This window comes from Cottoperca gobio, unplaced genomic scaffold (genome assembly GCF_900634415.1).
Source record: "Cottoperca gobio unplaced genomic scaffold, fCotGob3.1 fCotGob3_30arrow_ctg1, whole genome shotgun sequence".
Classification (NCBI taxonomy): Eukaryota; Metazoa; Chordata; class Actinopteri; order Perciformes; family Bovichtidae; genus Cottoperca; species Cottoperca gobio.
Window position 1 is genome coordinate 163,031 of NW_021166920.1, and position 27,785 is coordinate 190,815.

The following is a 27,785-nucleotide window of genomic DNA, read 5'->3' on the forward strand; positions in this document are numbered from 1 at the left end:
TTATTAACAACCATAGAAGAAAATGCAAGTCGTTCATATCTTTATCAGTATTTCCTTTATTTTTATTGGTTAAAATCAAACACAACAAAAACATACATTTGCACACAATCTTTTTCTAAAATCTAACCTTTTCTAACGTTTTCACAAAGGAACGCCACACATTTATACGTCTACATGGTTGTACAGTATAAAGTATATGTGCATATATACTTTGGTAATTTGGTCACATTTTTTGTTGCTGTATTTTCTTTTATAGTTAGTATTATTATCTCAAAATAAAAGCATCTCCTTACCCTGAAAGCAACATAATGGACGACCTCACCAGATATCTTATCACAATAACACTCAACAGAACATCGATCTTCTTTCTTTTGTCTTTTCTTTTTTATACAGAACTAGCATAATGCCCTAAAATAAAGCAAAATCTTTTTTCAAACACTCTAATGAATTATAGATTTACATATATTTATAGAGATAGATATACTTTATTCTTTAAGAAAACGGACCAATGCATGTTCATAAATACTCAGGAAGTTCATGGTTGCCTCATCCGTAGATTTGTTGAAGTGAAGTGGAAAACACAATCGATAAATAACCTGTAAGTAAGTCTGTCAGCCTGCTGATATGAAACGCTCATGTTTGTATTAATTGGGATGCTCTTAATCAAGACAAATTATGGTTTTGTTCCGGGGTTTTATGCGCTTAAGGACAAAAATAAGACAACATTTAATTATCTATACTTTTGCTCTGAAGACGCCGAAAGAGAACTGTGACACTGTGCATGGTGGGTTCATGTTGCCCTGTGTTCCTTGGATGTAGCTTGGCAGTCAGCACTAAGGCAACAATAGAGGAAAGAAAAAGCGGGAAACAAGAAAAACAAGACTGTCCAACATCCACGCATAAAAAAAAGGAGACTTTCAACCCACGCACAAACACACTCCTGTGTCACAGCTGCCGGATATGCCGCTTGTTTGATATCCTGTCATGCACCTCTAAGGAGTTTCACCAGCAGAAACGAGTGTTGTCTGTTAAAAATCCATTTGCTATGTGCTTGCATGTGTGTTTGTGTGTTTCAACTAACACTGATTGCAGTCATTTCGCTGGAGGATGAAGGCAACGTGGTCACCAGCGCTGATCTGCTACAGAGTGACCTGTCTGCAAACCCCTGACCCCAAACCATTCTTCCATCTTGTCCCAAAACCTGGAAAGTTCCCCACAATTTCTGACTTCGAGATGAATTCAGCTTTTTATTGGAAATTAGCCCAATAACTGAAATGAAACAGGTGTGGAACCCCCCCCAGCTAAAAGCATTAATTGTTGCATCTACACATAAAGAAATCACGATGTCAAAACGGACACCATTTGGGTGAATATAAAACCAAATCCCCCAAACAGGGGGTTGTTCTGAGCCAGCAGGAGTTGTATTTGTCGTATTACTACAGGACCCAACGGTAATGTTTTGTTTTTGGGTCAGAAATTTACCCACCGCCATTTTAGCACTTTTTAGCATTTATTTCCGTCTAGACTTACTGGCCCAACGTGGCCTTTTGACTTGCTCTGTGCAATAATTATTGTTGAGCGCTGTAAACAACAGTTCTACAGTTAGTACTGGGTTTGAACCCGCATGTAACTATGTGCTGCTAAATGTTAAGACATGCTTTGCAGTTGTAAAAGTCTTCGTGTTGTACTTGTGTGACAGCTTTAAGGTAAAACACGAGCTTGCTGTGTCCGGGTCAAACGATCCCGTTGGTACTGGTATTGTGTGAATGCTATATTTACCCAAACTGTGATTTCTTTATGCAACAGAGACGAAACCTTCTCTAAATTAGGAACGATGGGTAACTTCACCAGCCCCCCCCCCTTAGTATATTTCCCTTCAATATCTCAGTAGTCCTGACGCTGGTAGCCTGTGGTGCCGTCAAAGGCCCCGTCGCTGTTGGCCTGTCCCCCCCCTTCTCCTCCTCCTCCTCCCGGGCTCTCCAGGTCGTCCCCACCGAAGGAGGTGTAAGGGGCTCCGGCTGCGTCCTGGCTGGGGTCCGTGTATTCCTGGGAGAAGAGGGCTGAGTCGGCCCCCAGCTTGTACCTCTGGAAGCCCAGGAAGGCCTGGCCCGCCTGAGGGACGCGGGGATCGGACAGGAAGGCAAAGAGGATAAAGAAAGATGGATGAAATGGAAAGATGTGGAAGCAGAGATGCAGAAGTGTTAGAGAGAACAAAGAGAGACAAGGAAACATTGATTAGTTGGCTTGGAAAGCTTGTGAAGCTTGTTAGATAGTTGGAGTCATTTAGTCAGAGCAGGTTAGTTCTACAGGCAGCGGTGCAACAAAGGCCATTGTTCAGCTCCAGGATGAGAAACACCGCCTCACTAAGGGACCGAGCGATGAAACGGCGTGTGCATTATTAAACAGCTGAAGCCCTGCACTGTAGAACACCACACATCTCATTTTATTGTAGATGATTACAGGTTTGGACGAAAGCCAAAGATGTCAGGAGTTCAGCGAGCAAACGCAGACACTCAGGGAGCGGAAGACAAAACCACAGAGTAGATTTATCTGCGTTTCATGAGCGTCTCGGCTCCATCAGAACACTTTACACTCTTTTGTCGGGTTGGTTGATCGGATAATATGAAAACAAGTCAATACATCTGAAGAATTCTTTTGTTATTGTTTGATAAAATAAAATACTTTTCAGAAACCTTAACGTTTCTAGATTGTTTGTTAATATGGATGTGGAACATCTTTCTATTATTTTGACCGATAACATGCATCAAGCCATAGAAATGAATCCAATGCAATAAAAACTGTTTATTACTTCAATTAAAGTGTCTTAAAAACTGTCCGGCTTAACTGTGAAGTCAATCTCAAAGAAACAACCTGCTGAACTTAATAAAACAGTTGCTGAGGGGATTATTCCACTTTAACGTCTGTCTGTTTAATATGAAGCTGGAGCCAGCAGCTGTGAACTTAGCGTAGCCTAGCGTAGCTTAGCATAAAGACTAAAAACAGGGGAACCAGCGAATAAGTGTATTTCTCAAAATGTTGAAAACTCTGAATGTAACAAGAACCAAAATAAATACAAAACAGTAAAAATCAATGCACAGTGAGATCACGTTTTAAATAAAGTTGTCGCGCATAAAAACTCCTTAATAACTCCGACCTCTACAGCAAAGAGACAAAGCACGACCCCAGCTGGGCTGGCGATGTTATTGTTGAGTCATAGTTATAGATCAACCTGCAGATACATTATGATTATGAACACGTTATTGAACTACGGCAGGAGGCAACAACTGTTGCTCTTACTGCTGCATTACAAATACAAACGGGCAAAACGTCAGCGGGCGCCGTTAAACAAGTGCAGTCAAGCAGCAGCAGTGTGTCGGACGAGCTGTGGAGGGTTAAGGCAGCGGGGGGGAGACAGAGCAGAGTCAGACAAGAGGCTGGTGGGGCTGGGGGGGGAACAGCTTGGTGTATTCCTCTTCAAACGACACATTCTTTAACTTCTCCAGAGAGAAGAGAGTCTGAGCGCCCTGTTGGAACAACATCTTATCAGTTCACATGTGCACAGATTGACAGGATCACACGCAGCCAAACACTGACCACAAAGAAGATGGAGGAACATTAGTCAATATTCAATAGTCAAACAAACAGTGAACTAGAATTACCGCCTCGTGGTTGTAAACCTCCGCCAACCAGCCAGGTTGCAGTTTACATCCATGTCCGTCCAAAAATGTCATCCTATCCTTTTATACATGTGAAGTCATCATAATTAGCATTAGAGTTCGTGAGTTATGGCCAACAATGTGTCTCGTGAGGTCACAGTGACCTTTGACCACAAACATCAGTTCACCCTTCAGTCCAAGTGGACGTGTGTGTCAAAATGAAAGAAATTCCCTGAAGCCGTTAATAGGACGGACAGACGTACAGACAAACCGAACTTTCTCAAAGTCCAAGGTGATGTCTTTATATTTCTTGTTGTGTCAGTCAAACCCAAACATACATCACTTTAACATGATATAAACATCTCCATGTTTGAGAAGCTGAAAACCACATTTCCGGCCATTTTTGATTTTGAATCTATTATCAAAATAGTCGGCAGGTGTTATGTCATGTTGTGTTGTACTGTGCACCAATGAGATGTGGAGGCCCTTACCCAGGTGAAGATGGAGAAGAAGGAGAAGGTGATGGCTGCCCGGGCAGCGTCCCCTCCCTCCCTCAGCGGGTTGTCCTCATGCTTGGTCACCTGCCACTGGTTTGCCAAGAAACAGAAACCTACAAACCACATGAAGGACCAGAACGCTGGGAAGAGAGACAGGTACACAAGAAAGTGTTAAAGTAATGATATAAATGTAATAATACTCATATGTCCAGTGCAGACACAAGAGGGCATCAATCTTCTCTTCCAAGTTTCAGAAAGAAAACAAATTACTCCAATGTTAAAGGATTCCTTGTGTGTAGTTTATCCCTCATCTGAATCGAGGGTCAAAGAATACAAAGTTCTTTATCCTGTATATATTGTAAAGCCCTCTAAGACAACGTCTTTAGACTGTATAAATAAAATGCTTTGACTTGACACTGACAGGAAAGGCAGGCCAAGAAAGCTTAACTTCTACAGTTGGAGATCTAGAGTGGGAAATGAAATTGAATATCATCAGCATAACAATGAAGGAGACAGTTGTGTATCATTTGAAAACAACAAGGGACCAAGGATTGACCCTTGTGGAACCCCACAAAAAACAGGAATTACCCTCAAAACCAGATTCAATCCTGCTGGACTAATATATCGAGGGGGTTCAAACATCATCCCACATCCACTGAAGTGAGACCTTTGAGGAGACAGAAGCTAAAACTTAATCAGTACATCATGTACCACCTGTTCTCTTGCTTCAGAAAGGTGCAAAGCCTTTCAGAGTACAACACAGTGAGTGTGTGAGGGATGAAAATAAGGAGAATTTAGTCTGTGACAGGAACGGCCTCATTAAGCTACTCAACACTTGAATATCTTGTCATTATGAGTTCACTGCAGCAGCGGTGCAGCCGAGGAGGAGAGGAATGTTCAGTCCGAGGCACCAAAGCACTCTCAGACGCTTGTTAGCACCAGAAAGGTGCTTCTCCACTTATTATCCACTCACAATGGATTTTTTATAGACTGGAAGTGCTCGTTTCTTCTCTGAGGTTGGGGCATTTTGGGGCTTTTAATGAGCTGACTAAATCTGTCTAGGAAAAAGGGAATAATAAACTTTTAACCTGATATCACATCCGCAAGAAAAGCACCTTGACCCCCTCCCCCAATACATGCCGTCCGGTAGCACAAGACTGGTGTGAAAGAGTAGAAATGTATGAGTTGTGCAGAGAGCAATGCTGACACACGTCTTTCTTATATCAGAATTTAATTTATTTTGTAACTTTTCAAAGCCGACTCATGCGGCTGCAGCGGTCGGTGGCACCATGAACTTTTTCTTGTTTACATGTTTTGCCTGTTTGCTTGCACGTACGGCCTAAGACAGAGATACTTCTAACAACATCGAAGAAGGCAGTGTTGGGATTGAGGAGCAGTGGACCTTGAGATGATAACTGCCCACGGCATCTTTACGACCACCCAGCCAGTGAGCCAGACGGATCAAACACCACCGAGGGCGGAATGACCGCCCCAGGAAGAGAGGGAGGAGAGCCGAGATTGACCCTAAGCTAACCCAATTAAACTTAAGGCTTTTCCACTACCCAGATTGCTCCTGGCTGGTAGTTTGGGAGGAAAATAAGATGAAATAAGACTCGGGCTAACCCATCAACGTCAGTCATGAGCGACTGTTGTGCCCACATCTGTACAGAGACTTTGCTCCATCGTGGCATGTTTTTCTTGGGCAGCATAAATGGACTACAACTGCGTTTCGTTGTGCGACCCTTCGTGCAGAATAAGAATAAATGATCCTTGCATCTCTGAATATGCACAAGCATGTTACGCATCTCTCTGATTAATATAGCAACAAGCCCAAGAAGTTCCTTTAGGTTAAAATTGGTTTCAGCTGGTTTTATTTGACGGAGATAATCTGTTTAACCTCTATGCTATCTCTCCCCAGCATCCTGTGTCATCTTGTAGCTGTCTCGTTAGTAACATCAGGCTGTGTGTTGGGTTGCAGTACGGACATCCAGACCCCTGTAAAATTAGATATCTCAAAACCTTAGGAAAGATTTCCATAAAACAAGATTTGTTTGGTGTGCTTATCTTTAGGGTACATTTGCACAGTCAATAAATCTATTTCTGTAAATCATGTCTCTGTGTACACAAAGCTAGAACACTCTGATTGTCTTTTACTCATTTATTTTATTAGCGTTTTTAAGTTGTTGCCTTACAAACTGTGACTTTATGAATCAAAGAGTTTTTCAACTTGAAATGATTTGTTCAGGTTCATCATTTCTCCAGCAGTCAGTGTCTTCATGCATCCGTCTGTGTTCGTGTTATACACTCAAGATTTAAGGTATGTGGGAAGTAAATTTAGGGACATTAATTGATTTTATTTTATTTCTATTGACTAGTTCAGTAATAAATGTGTAAAAGAAAAAAGAAAAACAAGCTGCGATGTATCTTTAGTATGAATATGAGTTTACCTGACAGCCCGACATCAGCCAGCACGGCTTTCTTGCGGTCTTTGACACTGCTGATCTGGGGGAAGTAGACGTCCAGAGCCAGGAAGGCCATGCAGCAGAGGAAGGCCATGGAGCCCATAAAGACGCCATAATTACAGGCGTTCTGGTTGCGGTTGAAGATGCAGAATTCCTCCATTTCGTTGGGGCGGTTGATGTAGCCCTCGTTGGCGATGCAGCCGAAGATCACGATGGAGAAGACCTGCAGGGGAGAGGAAGGGACCGTAAGAGTATCGTATCTCATGGTACTGTCAGCATGGAAGACCATCAATAAACAGGAAACAATTTAGGTGAGACCTGTCTTTAGTTATATTTACTTCACTTGCCTATTGACCTGTAGGAGAGTCTGTCTAAGACACGTTGTTGTACAGCTTTGGGAATTTGAGTTCTGTCTGGTAAACAATTACAAGGGCTTTTATTTTGAAAGGCAAGAGCAGAATGGATCTGGTATGCGCTGCCTTTGTCAAGATTAACAGAAGTAATAAAGTTTGTGATTTTGGTTTGGACTACGGAGCCTCCACGATTACGGACACTCGTTTTGAACTTGTCTCCTCCGCACAACGTGATTGGTTGATGCTTTTATTCAACCAATCACGTTGAAATCAACCTTACCGAAACAAAAACACCGATCAACTACAAAATCATTGATAACTATCAACAATTCATTTTCTCTTATAAGATTTATCGATATTTCAACGATAATAACTATTGAAATAAATACTAAATACTAAATTGCAGTAATAAAACAACCCTTACTTAAATGTAGACATTGTACACAACAATTTAAGTAAATACTTGTCTTGTTTTAATTTCCTCATAATAATCACCGTCATGCTTCTATATACATATATAATCCCTGTATTCAGCATGTACATTTATATACATATATAATCCCTGTATTCAGCATGTACATTTATATACATATATAATCCCTGTATTCAGTGTGTAAATGTATATACATATATAATCCCTGTATTCATCATGTACATTTATATACATATATAATCCCTGTATTCAACATGTAATTTTATATACATATATAATCTCTGTATTCAGTGTGTAAATTTATATATATAATCCCTGTATTCAGTGTGTAAATGTATTTACATATATAATCCCTGTATTCAGCATGTACATTTATATACATATATAATCCCTGTATTCAGCATGTAAATATATATACATATATAATCCCTGTATTCAGCGTTTAAATTTATATACATATATAATCCCTGTATTCAGCATGTAATCTTGCATACATATATAATCCCTGTATTCAGCATGTAATATTGTATACATATATAATCCCTGTATTCAGCATGTAATATTGTATACATATAAAATCCCTGTATTCAGCATGTAATCTTGTATACATATATAATCCCTGTATTCAGCATGTAATCTTGTATACATATATAATCCCTGTATTCAGCATGTAATATTGTATACATATAAAATCCCTGTATTCAGCATGTAATCTTGTATTCATATCTAGTCCATGCAGAGTCTGCGAGCAACTAGAGGAGCCAGGTTGATAACTTCAGAGGAAACATCCCCAGAAGGATATGTGCAGGTTCAACACACCACATACAACAGTAGGGCTGCATGTAGGTCAGGACACCATAACGCTGAAGTCAGCAGCAGCCACGAGAGTGACATCACATCACACCTGCGACCTACATAAACGTGCTGAAAGAGCAAGTCTGTAAGAAAGAGGAGGATCGTAATACAAGTCGAGCAACATTTCTTCCGTGTGTTTTCGAGGCGGACTCTGGTTTTGTGCTTTGTTTTAGAATAAAACTCTGTTTGTCTCCAGTGAAGTCTTTTCTCACTTGTCTTCAGATACTAGTGGATTGTGGTGAAGACTCAAAGTGTTGGTGAAGAGGTCCAGACTCTTCCTCTGAATAGCTGAGCGTATTTTCATCCCCTGATCTGAACTCTGTCCTCGGTGTATTCGTTCAGCAACACCTCACCCTGTCACCATGTTCTGTAAGATTTAATAAAAGCCTTTACAGCCCAAAAGAACTGCTGTCGTCAGACGGTATATTTAGACTGACTGGGTAATTTATGAATAAGGAAAAACTTCATCGCGCTGCTCTCAGCCCATAATGTCACGACAGCCCTGCAGCGGAGTTTTATGAATAATCCCTCATGTCTTTATCAAATAGTTTGGCTAAATGTGCCTCTGGGTTTTCTCTTAAAATACGGGTTTAACTGCGGAAAGATTCTCTGCTAGTCTGCATTTTAGTGTGACAGCCACTGAACACACAACAGTACAGTTGTATGTTAAAGTTAAAGTTGTGTGAAAATATGATTTAATCTAATTTGGCAGAGTAACCATTAATTGCATTTTTAAACTCCATATTTTATCGCACCGAAATGTCTTTGAAATCACATTCTGTTGTATTATTGTGTTTTCTGCACAACTTTTGTATCACTGTGGTGATCGTGGTCATCATTATATCTCTGCTCATAAGTCTATATCAGGGGGGGGAACCTTTTTCATGTCAAGGGCCATTTACAGTATATCTCAAAAGTGAGTACACCCTTTAGATTTTTGCAAATATTCTGTTATATCCTTTCAGGGGATAACATTATCCTACTGAAACTTTGATATAACTTAAAGTAGTCAGTGTGCTGCTTGAATAACAGTATAGATTTATTGTCCTTTGAAAATTACTCAGTACACAGCTGTTAATGTCTAAACAGCTGGCAACAAAAGTGAGTACACCCCATAGTGAACATGTCTAAATTGTGCCCAAAGTGTCAATGTTTTGTGTGACCACCATTGTTATCTAGCACTGCTTTAACCCTCCTGGGCATGGAATTCACCAGAGCTGCACAGGTTGCTTCTGGAATCTTCTTCCACTCCTCCACGACGACATCACGGAGCGCACGGATGTTGGACACCTTGCACTCCTCCACCTTCCTCTTGAGGATGCCCCACATGTGCTCAATCGGGTTTAGGTCTGGAGACATACTTGGCCAGTCCATCACCTTAACCTTCAGCTTCTTCAGCAAGGCCGTTGTCATCTTGGAGGTGTGTTTAGGGTCATTATCATGTTGGAAAACTGCCCTACGGCCCAGTTTCCGAAGAGAGGGGATCATGCTCTGCTGCAGGATGTCACAGTATATATTGGAATTCATGTGTCCCTCAATGAAATGCAGCTCCCCAGTGCCGGCAGCACTCATGCAGCCCCAGACCATGATGCTGCCACCACCATGCTTGACTGTAGGCAAAACACATTTGTCTTGGTACTCCTCACCAGGGTGCCGCCACACACGCCGGACACCATCTGACCCAAACAGGTTTATTTTGGTCTCATCAGACCACAGGACATGGTTCCAGTAACTCATGTTCTTGGATTCATTGTCTTCAGCAAACTGTTTGCGGGCTTTCTTATGCATCGGTTTCAGAAGGGGCTTCTGTCTGGGGCGACGGCCATACAAACCGATTTGATGCAGTGTGCGGCGTATGGTCTGGGCACTGACAGGCTGACATCCCACTTCTGCAACCTCTGCAGCAATGCTGGAAGCACTCGCACGTCTATTTTTGGAAACCAACCTCTGGATATGACGCTGAGCACGTGGACTCAACTTCTTTGGTCGACCCTGGCGAGGCCTGTTCCGAGTGGAACCTGTCCTGGAAAACCGCTGTATGATCTTAGCCACTGTGCTGCAACTCATTTTCATGGTGTTGGCAATCTTCTTATAGCCAAGGCCATCTTTGTGAAGCGCAATAATCCTTTTTTTCAGCCGCTCAGAGAGTTCCTTGAGGTGCCATGTTGTCCAGCATTCAGAGAGAATTGTGCCCAAAACACCAAATTTAACAGCCCTGCTTATCATTTACACCTGAATCCTTGTAACACTAACGAGTCACATGACACCAGGGCGGGAAAACAACATCATTGGGCACAATTAGGACATGTTCACTATGGGGTGTACTCACTTTTGTTGCCAGCTGTTTAGACATTAACAGCTGTGTACTGAGTAATTTTCAAAGGACAATAAATCTATACTGTTATTCAAGCAGCACACTGACTACTTTAAGTTATATCAAAGTTTCAGTAGGATAATGTTATCCCCTGAAAGGATATAACAGAATATTTGCAAAAATCTAAAGGGTGTACTCACTTTTGAGATATACTGTATTTGTTACAACATCCTTCGAGGGCCGTACTAATTATTGAACTCATAACCTCTGCACGTTGTTTTAAGACGCAGCTCATTCATTTCATTCTGTATCTTCTGTTTTATTATAAATCCTTTATTAGTCCCACAACGGGGACATTTATCTCGTCACAGCAGAAGAACATATGAAGTAAAAAAACACAATAATTAAATAGAATAAAAGATAATATAAGTACCAAGTGATATAAATAAAGTGAGTATTGCACATGGCAGTGATAACTGCACAGCAGTGGTGGAACAGTGTGTTCTTGGTGGGGGGGTCTACCTCTCTATCTGTCCATGTTTGTATGTTCCGCTCTGCAGAAAGCTGCTTGTTGGGACAAACTCCACCGAAGAGCGTTAACTTTATCCAAACACTCGTCCTCTCAGCTCCTGCAGTTTGACATGTCTCGTGCTGTAATGATGCTCGAGATTATTTTTTATCACCGCAAGTACGTGCGCACAAATTCGACTCACTGGCCTTTAACTTCCACAGAGAACTAATCATTCGTCCATTTCTCCTGGAAAGTGACATTCCACATACAGCTTTCTCTTGTTTACACTCGCCACGCTGCGTTCACTGATGTCAATGACTCTCGTTTAGTATTGAAGTTTTTTGACATGACCTGACCACGTGATGACACGTTCCACTCGTGTTGTGTTCAAGGACCCTGACCTTGACCAGGAAAAACAGTCAATCGTGTTTATGAATGACCTCGAGGTCCGGATCAAATGGTCTCGCGGGCCGGAGGCCGGAGGTTCCCCAACCCTGGACTATACTGAACTGGAGAGCGTGACCACCTTTTTATTGGTTTACTTTCCCCCCTTTGCATTCTTTATGGACGAGACATTGCATATGAAAATCAAGTAACTAAAATATTGTGTTGACAGATTGCACAGCACATCTACATCTATGTCACTGATGTAATCACATATACGCATTATACATGTTCCTACATTTACATCACAAAGTGACAGGGGATGAAATACACATCTCAATGGATTCAAGAGTTTTGACAGAAGCCTAAAGAAACCAGAAGGTTATTTTACTTTATAATATACAATTATTTATTATCAGAACACTGCTGCACGCTACTTTTGAGCACGAGTGCTGCTGCCAGCTAACTTCCGGTTAGCCATATGGGAGTGGTGATGGCCTAGTGGTCTAGTGGTACACCTTCAAACAAACAAACAAAACACTAGAAGGTCACGAGTTCAATACTAGGCACCATTGTACCCCTGAGCAAGGCACTTAACCCTGAGCTGCTCCAGGGAGACTGTCCCTGTACTTAGTTCAATGCAAGTCACTCTGGATAAGAGTGTCTGCTAGATGACCTGTAATGTAATATGCTAGCCTCCGGTTAGCCATATGCTAACTTCCAAGGGGATAAAACTAATTCACTCGTGTAGACTTATTATTGGTATAACATTTATCAAATGCTGATAGTGAAACGAATCATTTTGCAGATGTTTGACACTTCCACTGTTTAACTTCATTGAAAATAAATCTCACTGATCTGTATCATCGTCCTGGTTGAAGCTCAGCCCTACAAAGAACACAGACTAACATTTCTCCTGCTCTTCAGCAGAATCTTTGAAAGTAAAATTGCACTTCAGGTGGATATCAATATCTATTTGTCTCTTTTTCGGTCTGAAAAACACTTATCTGCTTTCCTGCCAGGAGTGAGAGGAAGAATATCTAACTTACTCTCTCGTCTGTGTCGATGAAAGCAGCCGGTTAGCTTGTCTCTCCACGCTGAGTTGCATAATACAAGTCTAATGTATTATAATTATTATTATTATTATTATAAGCATTGATGATTGTAATATGATATATATATGATATGATATATAATATGAATATGATCATGTTTAAGTCCCACTTGTGAATGTGGTTCCGGAGAGCTTGGGTCTGTCTACGGTGGCGACAAAGTGGAGTCAGTCAAAGTGTCGGAGGAGGTTCTGATCCTTTACGCTCCTCTGGAGGTCTCAACTGGAGACACAAAGCTTTACAAAATGGAGTCAGTAACCAGAGCAGGTTCCTAAGATACCATCTCATCCCTGTCTCCTCTCCTCCCATCAGTACAGCATCTCTCTCTCTCACTCTCTCTCTCTCTCTCTCTCTCTCTCTCACACACACACACACACACACACACAGTGTTGGCGCTCCCCCCTGTAGCGCAGTGTAGAAGTCTCCTTTGTACTTCACCTGACAAACCCTCACACCAAAGCAGAGAGAGATCTGTCTGGAGCTCGGGTCGGTCAGCTGCTTGGACAGTTTACCCAGCTGCTGTGTCTGTGTGTATGTGATACATGACAGCGATACAAAGGGAGAGCACACACCAGTCTGACGGCCCTGAGCACGAAGGCCAGCAGCCGGGCGGGAACAGGGACGTCAGTCAGGACGGGGATTACAGCAGAGTCTCTCCTTCACTCTTTATCTGCAGCCAAATCCACTGGTTCACACTCGGGAAGACACATTCCTGCCGCCGAAGCAGAGTATAATCTGTTAAATGAACTAAACGCAGACTTCATTATTTAAAGACTGAGATCCATTGGAGACCTTCCTCTGCTGTTGTCTTTGAGGGAATTCCCTGTTGTCCATGCTGTGCTTTACAGTTAGCACCAGTGTGTGTATTGCACTGTACACCGTATTAAACCTGATTCTCGTGTGGTTAGCATGTGGACGTTAGCGTTCATTCAAAGCCTTGCTGCTTCAGTTGAACACACAGTACTGAAGGGGAAGTCTTTGAGGTTTTACTGCAGCACAATACAAACTGCAGGGTGTTGTGGATCACGTGACTCTTGTTCATAGTTGAAATGTTTTACTAAAATCTGGTTTGTTGAAGCTCTCTTGAGTTTTCTGTGTACATGTAAAGAAAGAGCATCAGATAGTTTTGACAGCTGTAAGTATTACTACCTGCTGAAGTAATGCAACATACTGAGTCAGCTGTATTAACTCAGTATGTTATGGTATTTATATAAATATACATATACATACATCTGTAGATATCTGTGGACATCTGTAAACATCTGTAGACATATGTGGACATCTGTGGACATCTGTAGACATCTGTGGACATCTGTAGACATCTGTGGACATCTGTAAACATCTGTGGACATCTGTGGACATCTGTGGACATCTGTAGACATCTGTGGACATCTGTAGACATCTGTGGACATCTGTATACATCTGTGGACATATGTAGACATCTGTAGACATCTGTAGACATCTGTGGACATCTGTATACATCTGTGGACATCTGTAGACATCTGTGGACATCTGTATACATCTGTAGACATCTGTGGACATCTGTGGACATCTGTAGACATATGTAGACATCTGTAGACATCTGTATACATCTGTGGACATCTGTAGACATCTGTGGACATCTGTAGACATATGTGGATATCTGTGGACATATGTAGACATCTGTAGACATTTGTAGACATCTGTGGACATCTGTGGACATCTGTAGACATTTGTAGACATCTGTGGACATCTGTAGACATCTGTATACATTTGTGGACATCTGTGGACATCTGTAGACATCTGTAGACATCTGTGGACATCTGTAGACATTTGTAGACATATGTGGACATCTGTAAACATCTGTGGACATCTGTAGACATCTGTGGACATCTGTATACATCTGTGGACATATGTAGACATCTGTAGACATCTGTAGACATCTGTGGACATCTGTATACATCTGTGGACATCTGTAGACATCTGTGGACATCTGTGGACATCTGTGGACATCTGTAGACATATGTAGACATCTGTAGACATCTGTATACATCTGTGGACATCTGTAGACATCTGTGGACATCTGTAGACATATGTGGATATCTGTGGACATATGTAGACATCTGTAGACATTTGTAAACATCTGTGGACATCTGTAAACATTTGTGGACATCTGTGGACATCTGTGGACATCTGTAGACATTTGTAGACATCTGTGGACATCTGTATACATCTGTGGACATCTGTGGACATCTGTAGACATCTGTAGATATCTGTGGACATCTGTAGACATCTGTAGACATCTGTGGACATCTGTGGACATCTGTAGACATCTGTGGACATCTGTGGACATCTGTATACATCTGTGGACATCTGTATACATCTGTGGACATCTGTGGACATCTGTGGACATCTGTAGACATTTGTAGACATATGTGGACATCTGTAAACATCTGTGGACATCTGTGGACATCTGTAGACATCTGTAGACATCTGTGGACATCTGTATACATCTGTGGACATATATAGACATCTGTAGACATCTGTGGACATCTGTATACATCTGTGGACATCTGTAGACATCTGTGGACATCTGTATACATCTGTAGACATCTGTGGACATCTGTAGACATCTGTAGACATCTGTAGACATTTGTAGACATCTGTGGACATCTGTAAACATTTGTAGACATCTGTGGACATCTGTGGACATCTGTAGACATTTGTAGACATCTGTGGACATCTGTAAACATTTGTGGACATCTGTGGACATCTGTGGACATCTGTAGACATTTGTAGACATCTGTAGACATCTGTATACATCTGTGGACATCTGTGGACATCTGTAGACATCTGTAGATATCTGTGGACATCTGTAGACATCTTTAGACATCTGTGGACATCTGTGGACATCTGTAGACATCTGTAGACATTTGTAGACATCTGTAAACATCTGTGGACATCTGTAGACATCTGTGGACATCTGTGGACATCTGTAGACATCTGTAGACATCTGTAGACATCTGTGGACATCTGTATACATCTGTGGACATCTGTATACATCTGTAGACATCTGTGGACATCTGTAGACATCTGTATACATCTGTGGACATCTGTAGACATCTGTGGACATATGTGGATATCTGTGGACATATGAAGACAACTGTAGACATCTGTAGACATCTGTGGACATCTGTAGACATCTGTAGACATCTGTAGACATTTGTAGACATCTGTAGACATCTGTGGACATCTGTGGACATCTGTAGACATCTGTAGACATCTGTGGACATCTGTATACATCTGTGGACATCTGTATACATCTGTAGACATCTGTGGACATCTGTAGACATCTGTAGACATCTGTAGACATCTGTATACATCTGTGGACATCTGTAGACATCTGTGGACATATGTGGATATCTGTGGACATATGAAGACATCTGTAGACATTTGTAGACATCTGTGGACATCTGTAAACATCTGTAAACATCTATGGACATCTGTAGACATCTGTGGACATCTGTAGACATTTGTAGACATCTGTGGACATCTGTAGACATCTGTATACATCTGTGGACATCTGTAGACATCTGTGGACATCTGTGGACATCTGTAGACATCTGTGGACATCTGTAGACATCTGTAGACATCTGTGGACATCTGTAGACATTTGTGGACATCTGTAGACATCTGTAGACATCTGTGGACATCTGTGGACATCTGTAGACATCTGTAGACATCTGTAGACATTTGTAGACATCTGTGGACATCTGTAAACATTTGTGGACATCTGTGGACATCTGTGGACATCTGTAGACATTTGTAGACATCTGTGGACATCTGTAAACATTTGTGGACATCTGTGGACATCTGTGGACATCTGTAGACATTTGTAGACATCTGTGGACATCTGTAGACATCTGTATACATCTGTGGACATCTGTGGACATCTGTAGACATCTGTAGATATCTGTGGACATCTGTAGACATCTGTAGACATCTGTAGATATCTGTGGACATCTGTAGACATCTGTGGACATCTGTGGACATCTGTAGACATCTGTAGACATTTGTAGACATCTGTAAACATCTGTGGACATCTGTAGACATATGTGGATATCTGTGGACATATGTAGACATCTGTAGACATTTGTAGACATCTGTGGACATCTGTAAACATTTGTGGACATCTGTGGACATCTGTGGACATCTGTAGACATTTGTAGACATCTGTAGACATCTGTATACATCTGTGGACATCTGTGGACATCTGTAGACATCTGTAGATATCTGTGGACATCTGTAGACATCTTTAGACATCTGTGGACATCTGTGGACATCTGTAGAAATCTGTAGACATTTGTAGACATCTGTAAACATCTGTGGACATCTGTAGACATCTGTGGACATCTGTGGACATCTGTAGACATCTGTAGACATCTGTAGACATCTGTGGACATCTGTATACATCTGTGGACATCTGTATACATCTGTATACATCTGTAGACATCTGTGGACATCTGTAGACATCTGTATACATCTGTGGACATCTGTAGACATCTGTGGACATATGTGGATATCTGTGGACATATGAAGACAACTGTAGACATCTGTAGACATCTGTGGACATCTGTAGACATCTGTAGACATCTGTAGACATTTGTAGACATCTGTAGACATCTGTGGACATCTGTGGACATCTGTAGACATCTGTAGACATCTGTGGACATCTGTATACATCTGCGGACATCTGTATACATCTGTAGACATCTGTGGACATCTGTAGACATCTGTAGACATCTGTAGACATCTGTATACATCTGTGGACATCTGTAGACATCTGTGGACATATGTGGATATCTGTGGACATATGAAGACATCTGTAGACATTTGTAGACATCTGTGGACATCTGTAAACATCTGTAAACATCTATGGACATCTGTAGACATCTGTGGACATCTGTAGACATCTGTAGACATTTGTAGACATCTGTGGACATCTGTAGACATCTGTATACATCTGTGGACATCTGTAGACATCTGTGGACATCTGTGGACATCTGTAGACATCTGTGGACATCTGTAGACATCTGTAGACATCTGTGGACATCTGTAGACATTTGTGGACATCTGTAGACATCTGTAGACATCTGTGGACATCTGTGGACATCTGTAGACATCTGTAGACATTTGTAGACATCTGTGGACATCTGTGGACATCTGTAGACATCTGTGGACATCTGTAGACATCTGTGGACATCTGTAGACATCTGTGGACATCTGTGGACATCTGTAGACATCTGTGGACATCTGTAGACATCTGTAGACATCTGTGGACATCTGTGGACATCTGTGGACGTCTGGGGACATCTGTAGACATCTGTTGACATCTGTAGACATATGTGGACATCTGTAGACATCTGTGGACATCTGTGGACATCTGTAGACATATGTGGACATCTATAGACATATGTGGACATCTGTGGACATCTATAGACATCTATAGACATCTGTGGACATCTATAGACATCTGTAGACATCTGTGGACACCTGTAGCTGTCTACAGCACGCAGAGAGGACGCATGATTTGAAATTTGGAGTTTGTGTCTCGTCTTAGCATGCACAACCTTTCTGTCCCCCCCCATCCCCTTTTCCCCCTCTCATGCCTCGTCCGTCTTGAACCTCACGCACTCCTCTCTCCATGGAACGAAGGATGTGTGGAGGTAACACCTCTACCCCCCCATCTCCCCATCAGCCTTTTTCATTAAGGAGAGAGATGAGGAAGAGATGAAGGGATTGCGTAGGGGACGAGCGGAGGGGACGAGCGGAGGGGACGAGCGGAGGGGACGAGCGGAGGGAAGCGTTGCGGGGCAGAAGGGGAATGGAGGCGGTGTTATTTTTAGACGGGCTGCATCATCGCTCGCTCCCTCCTCTCTTGTCTTCTCCCCTCATAACTGGCCCGGCCTCTGCCCACGAGCAGTCTTAGAAATTAGTGCTCTGTGACACACACACTAACACACACACACACACACACACACACTCACTCAACCATGTGCAGCTCAGTTAGTCCACCACTTCACATGCCCGGCGTACTTCAAGATTCAGGTCAGGAAGCACAACATCACACACATGATGCACAAAGACACACACAGTCAATCACATGATGTCAGGAGAATAGACCTCGGCAGCAGACGCACACTGAGAAGAAAATGTTCTCTTGCCACTTTAGAATATATTTTCCTTTCAGATTACATTTCCTTGCCTCTCGCAGACATTCTGGCTTTGAGGCTTTGCATGTAAAGCACAACTGCACTGTATTATCATATGCATATCACACACGGCTGCACTGGGAGGGACTGCTCAGATCAGGTGTAAAGAAAATCAGGTCGATGACACTGAGACAAAAGCTCTGGAGAAGAGGAGCCATAGTTTTCCAGGGGTGAACGTCTTTGTTGCACGTTTTGCCCTTCTCTCTCTCGCTGCTCGTTTACTGCTGGTTAAGGCATAAAGAGCCCAGAACACACAGTAGTAGCTTCACATATAACTGGTGGTGCTCTGTGTTTCGGACCTGCAGGGCCGTCAGGTTTTACTGCGACGACAAAGTTTGATTTTATGATCTTTCTCTATTTTCTTGAAATAAGCATTGCTTTCAGCACAGCCTAGTTTGTTGGGTTTGAAAACACGCATCGTCTTCAGGGTCACAATTGTATCTGCTTCCACATGGCAGGAGGCAGATTGAATTACTGAGCTTTCTCTGCGTCTGCAAGCACAGATGCAGCTGGCTTTGTGATGGCTGGAGCGTGTCCTTCAAATGCATATCGCAAGATGTGACGGTCGTATTTATCCCATGCCTGTCCCGCTCACACACATGTAAGCTCTGAAGGATACTTTGTAAACATGCATATGGAATTGCAAACGAGTGAAATGTGGAGAGTGCTTGAACTCATTGCACCGAAAACATTCTTCTCTTGCTTTCGAGCCATGAGAAGGAGCATGTGATACGGTTTCATACATGGCTCTCCTCCCCCCCGCTCCTTTCTGCGGGGATTCTGTCGTTGTATGACTTCTTTAGGTGCATGTGGGGAGGTTCCCACAGGCAGATCACAAGGCTCCTGCTGGGGATGAAAGCCGGCATTGTGAAGGAAACCACGTGGCTCTCCGATCTTGTGACCATCAGAGGGTTACTTACAAATTGAACATTAAGTATGCCGATTGTCAGAAAGTGTGTGTGTGTGTGTGTGTGTGTATTAATGCAAGAGAAGGGTTAGGGTTTCTCTTGTTACCTCTCTGTAAGTAACTTTCTTCTACTTTCTCTAAAATATGAAATTCTGGCTTTTGGGTTATTGCCACACACACACACACAGACACAGACACAGACACACACACACACAGACACAGACACAGACACAGACACACACACAGACACACACACACACACACACACACACACACAGACAGACACACACACACACAGACACACACACACAGACACAGACACACATAGACACACACAGACACACACACACACACAGACACAGACAGACACACACACACACACACACAGACACACACACAGACACAGACACACACAGACACACACACACACAGACACACACAGACACACACACACACACACACACTGCGTAGGCCTGCATCATATCAGTGCAGTCTGGCTGAACGTGAAGGATTTAAAGCTGAAAGGCTTTTTGGATCCATTGTAGAGACAGGACAATTGAGGCGGGCCTCATGTCACCCCGGGATTCACACACTGTACCTCACACACAAACCTGTATTTGAACTAGCAAACACACACACACACACACACGGCCCAGCGATGCATTTTGTCGAGGTCTTTGTAACCGCGGCCTTCAAAACAGCGATAAATCAAATATCATTCACCTTCAAATGTATGAAACAAAGTCCAAACTGTGATGACACCTCAAACATCTGGACCTTCAATCCTTGTTGGGGGTGAGATTATTACTACTTTTTAATGATCCTGCCTTTTTACGGGAATATAGGTTTCTAAAGTAGTTCAGGAGAAAAGTTTTAGATTGAAGCTGGAAGAAAACACAAATTAGATAATGTTGTAAACAAACTGGTTTTTATGAGGCGTCATATGTGATGTTGGGGGGGGGGATCTCCCTTCAGACACATTAAGTCTGTAGCACTCAGCCTGCCAACCTCCACCTCTGTCCGTCTTCTCTTTTCTAATGTCGAGCTATAGTACAACCAATAAGACAACACGCACGGCGCAGACCTCCACCAAGGCCCGGCCTACTGTGCCCCGTGATTCAGATATGCTCCACAATGCAACAGGTTCTTTCTTTGCCCATGCTACACCGGTCCACAAAGTATCAAGAACATCAGGCAGAAGTTTTTCTGTAATCTTGCTGAGAGACAGAAAACATAAACTCCTTCACAGAGGCAGTGAGTTCTCACGGGGAGAAGAGACTACGAGTCAGCAGTGAGTTAGCTGGACGGCTGAACAACACCGGATCACTGCTGGAGTACCTTAATGTGAGTGTGTGTGTGTGTGTGTGTGTGTGTGTGTGTGTGTGTGTGTGTGTGTGTATATGTGTGTTTATTGTCTGCTGCAGCTTGTCGGCCTGGACTAGGGGATACCTATCTGCTGCTATCACCATGGCAGCCGCTGCTCATGTAATGGGTGAGAGAGAGAGACACACAGAGAGACAGAGAGAGAGAGAGACAGAGAGAGAGAGAGACAGAGAGAGAGAGACAGAGAGAGAGAGAGACAGAGAGAGACAGAGAGAGAGACAGAGAGAGACAGAGAGAGAGACAGAGAGAGAGAGAGACAGAGAGAGAGAGAGACAGAGAGAGAGAGACAGAAAGAGTGAGAGTGAGAGAGAGTGAGACAAAGAGAGACAGAGAGAGAGAGACAGAGAGAGAGAGACAGAGAGAGAGAGACAGAGAGAGACAGAGAGAGAGACAGAGAGAAAGAGTGAGACATATAGAGAGTGAGACAGAGAGAGAGAGAGACAGAGAGTGAGACATATAAAGAGTGAGACAGAGAGAGAGAGAGAGACAGAGAGAGAGAGTGAGACATATAAAGAGTGAGACATATAAAGAGTGAGACAGAGCGAGTGAGACACAGAGAAAGTGAGACAGGGAGAGTGAGACAGAGATAGTGAGACAGAGAGAGAGTGAGCCAGAGAGTGAGACACAGAGAGAGTGAGACATAGAGAGAGAGACAGAGAGAGTGAGACACATCAAGAGTGAGACAGATGGGTCTGAGGGGTCTGAGGGTCTGAGGGGTCTGAGGGGTATACAGATAGGGATAGTGTGTGTGAGAGAGAGTGATACATATAGAGTGAGACAGAGTGAGAGAGAGACAGAGAGAGTGAGACAGAGAGTGTGTGTGAGACAGAGAGAGTGATACATAGAGAGTGAGACACAGAGAGAGTGAGACATAGAGAGAGTGAGACAGATAGGGATAGTGTGTGTGAGAGAGAGAGTGATACATATAGAGTGAGACAGAGTGAGAGAGAGACAGAGAGAGTGAGACAGAGAGTGTGTGTGAGAGAGAGAGAGTGATACATAGAGAGAGAGACAGAGAGAGTGAGACAGAGAGAGTGAGACAGAGTGAGAGAGAGACAGAGAGAGTGAGACAGAGAGAGAGTAAGACACAGAGAGAGAGAGACAGAGAGAGTGAGACAGAGGGGAGACCTTGTCAAAGTACAATTGAAGGAGAGACACTGCAGCACTGAGGGTACACAATGAGACTCAGCTCACATTCACACTCTGCTCTCTTTTCGGTTTTTTCTTTACTATCTCTCGACATTTGAATTCGGGAGGCAATTAGTGAGAACATGATCAGATGATTCCAGAAAACAAGGTTTCATCGCAGTGAGGGAGCAGACGTCTCCTCAACCTTATAACGCGTAACAGAATGAAGTGAGAGAAGAGCTGCATGTGTTTACAGAGCAATATCACTGCATGCTACTTTAAACCTGTGTGTTTGCATGTTTCAGCCCATTCACTGCACATTACTTATAATCCAGCACTGGGAAAACTAATGAAGAATATATATATATATAGATATACACACTGTATATATATCAATGTTTATTTTGTTCACATTCACAAATCTAACTTCCACTTGCATACGGAGAGGAATGCTCCGACTGCAGCGCCTGCGGAAGGAGCTGAGCAGCGCTGCGACTCCATCGGATCGGCTTTATCGTAGCTCTTGCAAACCATTAAAATATGCAGAGGATCGTCTTAGCACTCTGTCAACGTGATGCTAAACACACTGTTGTTTGTTATATCCTGTTGCTATTGATTGAAGGTATTGACCCCCGGTGAGGCAGTTCTTTACTGATACGTGTTCTGTGAGAAGCATCCTTCCTTTTCCTCTTTGAACTCCTTGATTTCATCGTAAACTCTCTGCCTGTCCCAATGTCTCCAATACATTGATTCAGACCCCTCAGACCATTAGAAGCATCAGACCCATCAGAACCATCAGACCCATCAGAACCATCAGACCCCTCAGACCCATCAGAACCATCAGACCCCTCAGACCCCTCAGACCTCAGACCCATCAGAACCATCAGACCCCTCAGACCCTCAGACCATTAGAAGCATCAGACCCATCAGAACCATCAGACCCCTCAGACCCATCAGAACCATCAGAACATCAGTCCCTCAGACCCATCAGAACCATCAGAACCATCAGAACCATCAGACCCTCAGACCCATCAGAACCATCTGATCCCTCAGACCCCTCAGACCCATCAGACCCCTCAGAACCATCTGATCCCTCAGACCCTCAGACCCATCAGACCCCTCAGACCCATCAGACCCATCAGAACCATCAGACTCTCAAACCCATCAGAACCATCAGACCCTCAGACCCCTCAGACCCATCAGACCCTCAGACCCATCAGAACCATCTGATCCCTCAGACCCTCAGACCCTCAGATCCATCAGACCCCTCAGACCCATCAGACCCCTCAGAACCATCTGATCCCTCAGACCCTCAGACCCATCAGACCCCTCAGACCCCTCAGACCCATCAGACCCATCAGAACCATCAGACCCTCAGACCCATCAGACCCATCAGACCCATCAGACCCCTCAGACCCCTCAGACCCATCAGACCCCTCAGACCCATCAGACCCATCAGACCCATCAGACCCCTCAGAACCATCAGATCCTCAGACCCCCTCAGACCCATCAGACCCCTCAGACCCATCAGAACCATCAGACCCCTCAGACCCATCAGAACCCTCAGACCCCTCAGACCCATCAGAACCATCAGACCCCTCAGACCCCTCAGACCCATCAGAACCATCAGAACCATCAGACCCATCAGACCCACTTCCTGTGTCTGTAAACTCAGGTGAGTACTTCCCCCTGGAAACAACACGGACACAGGATTAAGTCTAGTTTACGATCTGTATTGCATTACTACACAATACTGCAACTTCTTGCAAAAATAATACAGCGTATGGATTATAGAATGAATCATTTACATTTTTTACAAGTTAAAGAAATAGTTCAGAGCTGTGACGATTAATCAATTCATCAATTAATGCTGTTCTTCATCATGTGATCTGATCTTTGGGTTGTGGACCATCGGTTGGACGTCACTTACTGTGGGAAATTACAGATTATTTTAATGTTTTCTGACATTTTATAGAAGAATGGCTTCCATGCCATCCTTTACCGCCTTTATTATGAACGCTCAGCGGAGTAGACCCTGAAATTAGCAGCCCTATGTACTGAATCACTTTTAAATTGGGGATTGTTTTTTAATCAAACAGAGAGATACGAAGAGATTCACTCCCCGAGCTGCAGCCCTGCTCTGGTTACCTGTAAGGGTTGGAAAATAGAACTTCAAAAGGTCAGTTAGGGAGTACAGATACTTCAGGAGATAAAGTAACAGGGACTGGAATTACTTTCAAAAGCTTCAAATCAGAAGCTTTTGTTAATATATTCTCTCCCGACTGTTGGCCGGTCAGTGGAGAGTTCAGGGCCTTATTGACACTGACCAGCCAAATGCCAAAATGTATTAACAGTCCTATTGCCAGACAGTCGGGTGTTACTCTCGGCTCGTTCGTCAACGTAATGACAGAAATGCTTATTTAGTTTAGTTCACCTTAATATACACAACGCATGCTCCCAACATGACTACTGCCAGCACTTAGAGGCTTTTATACAATGCACACATGCACAGTAAAAAAGGTTTTAAACTGTGTCGGGATTCTGACATGTAGGGACTAACAAACTGCGTGTGTGTGTGTGTGTGTGTGTGTGTGTGTGTGTGTGTTTACATGGAGCTGGCAGAATGTTTGTGTGACTGAAATCAAAATGTTACTCACCAATTACAGAATCACCTGACCTCTGACATGCTTTTCATCATCACGGCTACATTTCAAACGTTAACCCACGTCGCTTATATAACAGAGGAGACAAGAGAACAGCTGAGTGCTCTTCAGTTAATCAACTCGTAAACATCAAGAATCTGATTTGATGAAGTAAGTCAAGTGCTGTTATAAAATATCAATGTACACTAAGGTGGACACACACACACACAACTTTCTTCTTGGGCAGAAACAAAGTCTGCGTTGGGCGTGTCGGCTCCTGAAAGTCAAGATGCGTCTTCAGTGGAGATTAAGCACAAAGCAGAACTAAACACATTTAGCTGCATAATGATGTCAGAAATGTTTGAAGTTGCCCTGGTGATAACCCAACATCCTTGAAAGGTAGCAGAACTACGCTTAAAGCATAAACCGCAAAGATCCAAGCTTCAAAAGCAATGCTCTTTAAAATACAGATCAAAAGCAGAACCACGGGCACAGAGACGGCGTCTCCACCACGTTGAGTTTAATCAGAGTTCCCCAGACCTTCTTCAGCATCACCTTCAAGGACTGAGGGTCACATTCAAAGACCCAGCGTGTATAAAGGTTCATTCCTGTTACACTGAGCATTTATAACAACGAGCAGGAAACACATCGAACACCTTCACCGTCTATTTCAGTCTATAAACGTTTTACTTTAAGGATCCGTAAGAACCATGTTTAACTCACACACACACACACACACACACACACACACACACACACACACACACACAGACACACACACACACACACACACAGACACACACACACACAGACACACACACAGACACAGACACACACACACACAGACACACACAGACACACACACACACAGACACACACAGACACACACCCACACACACACACACACAGACACACACACAGACACACACACACACACACACACAGACACACACAGACACACACACACACACACACACACACAGACACACACACACACACACACACACACACACAGACACACACACACGACATCCCCCATGACCAAATGTTTAAAGTGTTGATGTTTCCTCCCCCACAATGCACAGCAGCAGTATTAGCACCATCACACAAAACATCACAACTCGGCTGCGGCTGTTACTATGGAGACACGTTGTTGCTCGGGTGACGCTGAGGGAGCGAGGCATCTCACAGCCCCATAAGGTCACTCCATACCTGCAGACAATTGTCTTAATCACATGTTATATAACATAGATAAGAATCTATTAATGAGAAATGTGAGAATAAAACACATGAATATAATGAATACACATGTGTGTGTGTGTGTGTGTGTGTGTGTGTGTGTGTGTGTGTGTGTCCTGACTCTCAGGAAGCTCCATCTGATGCTAACATGAAGTGTTTCACAGATGAGCCACATGACTCGCCTCCTCACGCTCACGACCTCGTCAGAACACAGTTCACGGTTTGCGAACGTTACGTTTCCTCTCAGTCACACAGAAGAACACTCTTCTTCTCTTGTACTGAAGTCCACGTGTGTCCACACGACTCCATCTTCATCCCTTCAGCGTGTGATAGTTAAGGACACGCAGACACAGAAACCGTAAAGAGAGGAGACTGTAGAAGATGTCCTTCAGTGTTTTACGCTCCACGTACAGAATAACCAGATAACTTCACACGTTCTTAAGAAGAGTAAACACTACACAGGAAACACACGTTACATCCTTCAATCTCATTTATTTAACCACAGATGCAACTAACAGAGGCAGATGATCTTATATTTCTGCATTAGTGGCATATTTCTCCTTCTTTTTGTGTGCATGTCTGTATTCTGCATCCTATTAGGAGCCATGATGCAAAGGCAGTTTGAGAGTCCTGACTGCGTAGTGACCACTTCACACTTCAGTCTGCAACGACATCACATTATTACTATTAAATACAATTCATAGACGGAGTTGCCACTTTGCCCGTCATTTGTTTACTGTGTGTTTCGTACCTTCATTACTAATGCTATCACTGACGTCCATACTGTGATTTCATATGACAGATCAAAGCTCCTGCTTGGAGAATCATCTCCTGATTGTGTACGTTTTATATTTTGATATGTATTTATTTGGTCACATATTTGGACTCCACATTAGTGCTCCTGTCTCGGGGAGGGAGGGGGGGAGGAGCTAATGATGAAATCCTTTGAGTGTGCCTGTGTTCTCACTGTGCTGATTAAACAACAGAGCTGCTGACGACAGTGCCTGGGCCTCATATAAACAGTACAGACGCATGCAATGGCACTGCTAAAGACAGCAGGCCTATACCTGATTTACAAATACAAATCTACTATAAAGGACATGAGTTGCATGTCTGGGCCCTTTCCAGATCAAATACAAAAGGTACTTCCAACATGTGAAGGTGAAGCCTTCTGTGTAGCCACTCTGAAGCTAAGAACCATGTGTGCCTCTCACTCACCCACGACACTATGCGCAGAACAGTCTGAGGCTGCTGGAAGAAGGTGACGGGGTCGAAGGCTCCTCCGGCTTTCCCGGCTCCGTATGCCTGCATCCCCTCCATGGTCCTCCTCCTCTCTGCACAGCCTCCTCTCTGGTCCTCCCCTCCTCCCCGCTGCTGGTTCCAAGGCACAGGGTGTGTGGAGCACCGGGCGACACGGACAATCCTCAGATGTGCTCGTGCTGCTCCTCGCGGCTGCGGCTGCTGCTGCTGCTCGTGTCACCTGGCGCGCACAGCCGCCCTGTTCTCTCTTGTTGGTGTTTTTAATTTAACCTCTAAATTCCCTGTTGTCCTCTTTCGGTATCCGGCAGAGACAGCGGTGTGCCAGTGTTATGATGATGCTCTCTCTCTCTCCCTCTCTCTCTGTCTCCCTCTCTCCCCAACACGTGCACGCGCCTCTG

General features: G+C 43.4%; 1 protein-coding gene across 2 annotated transcripts; it reads right to left on the bottom strand.

Annotated features, from left to right (window-relative positions):
* Window positions 1–36: 36 nt before the first annotated feature.
* LOC115005502 (synaptogyrin-1) lies at window positions 37–27,785 on the bottom strand. Of its 2 annotated transcripts, none has more exons than XM_029427350.1 (4): window positions 27,346–27,784; window positions 6,601–6,838; window positions 4,148–4,293; window positions 37–2,112 (listed from the first exon to the last, which is right to left on the bottom strand). In XM_029427350.1, the coding sequence occupies exons 1-4, from the start codon at window positions 27,445–27,447 to the stop codon at window positions 1,885–1,887; spliced, it is 714 nt and encodes a 237-aa protein (XP_029283210.1). In that variant the 5' UTR covers window positions 27,448–27,784; the 3' UTR covers window positions 37–1,884. The 2 variants fall into 2 exon arrangements, with proteins under 2 accessions (XP_029283210.1, XP_029283211.1); XM_029427351.1 differs by having other exon boundaries at window positions 1,971–3,524; window positions 27,346–27,785.

Excerpts from the sequence above, each read along its gene's own strand:
- LOC115005502 (XM_029427350.1), bottom strand. The coding sequence starts at position 27,447 with ATGGAGGGGATGCAGGCATACGGAGCCGGGAAAGCCGGAGGAGCCTTC. Across the intron at positions 6,839-27,345 it reads TTCTGCGCATAGTGTCGTGG|GTCTTCTCCATCGTGATCTT; the intron begins GTGAGTGAGAGG and ends TCTCCCCTGCAG. Across the intron at positions 4,294-6,600 it reads GGCTGATGTCGGGCTGTCAG|CGTTCTGGTCCTTCATGTGG; the intron begins GTAAACTCATAT and ends CTCTCTTCCCAG.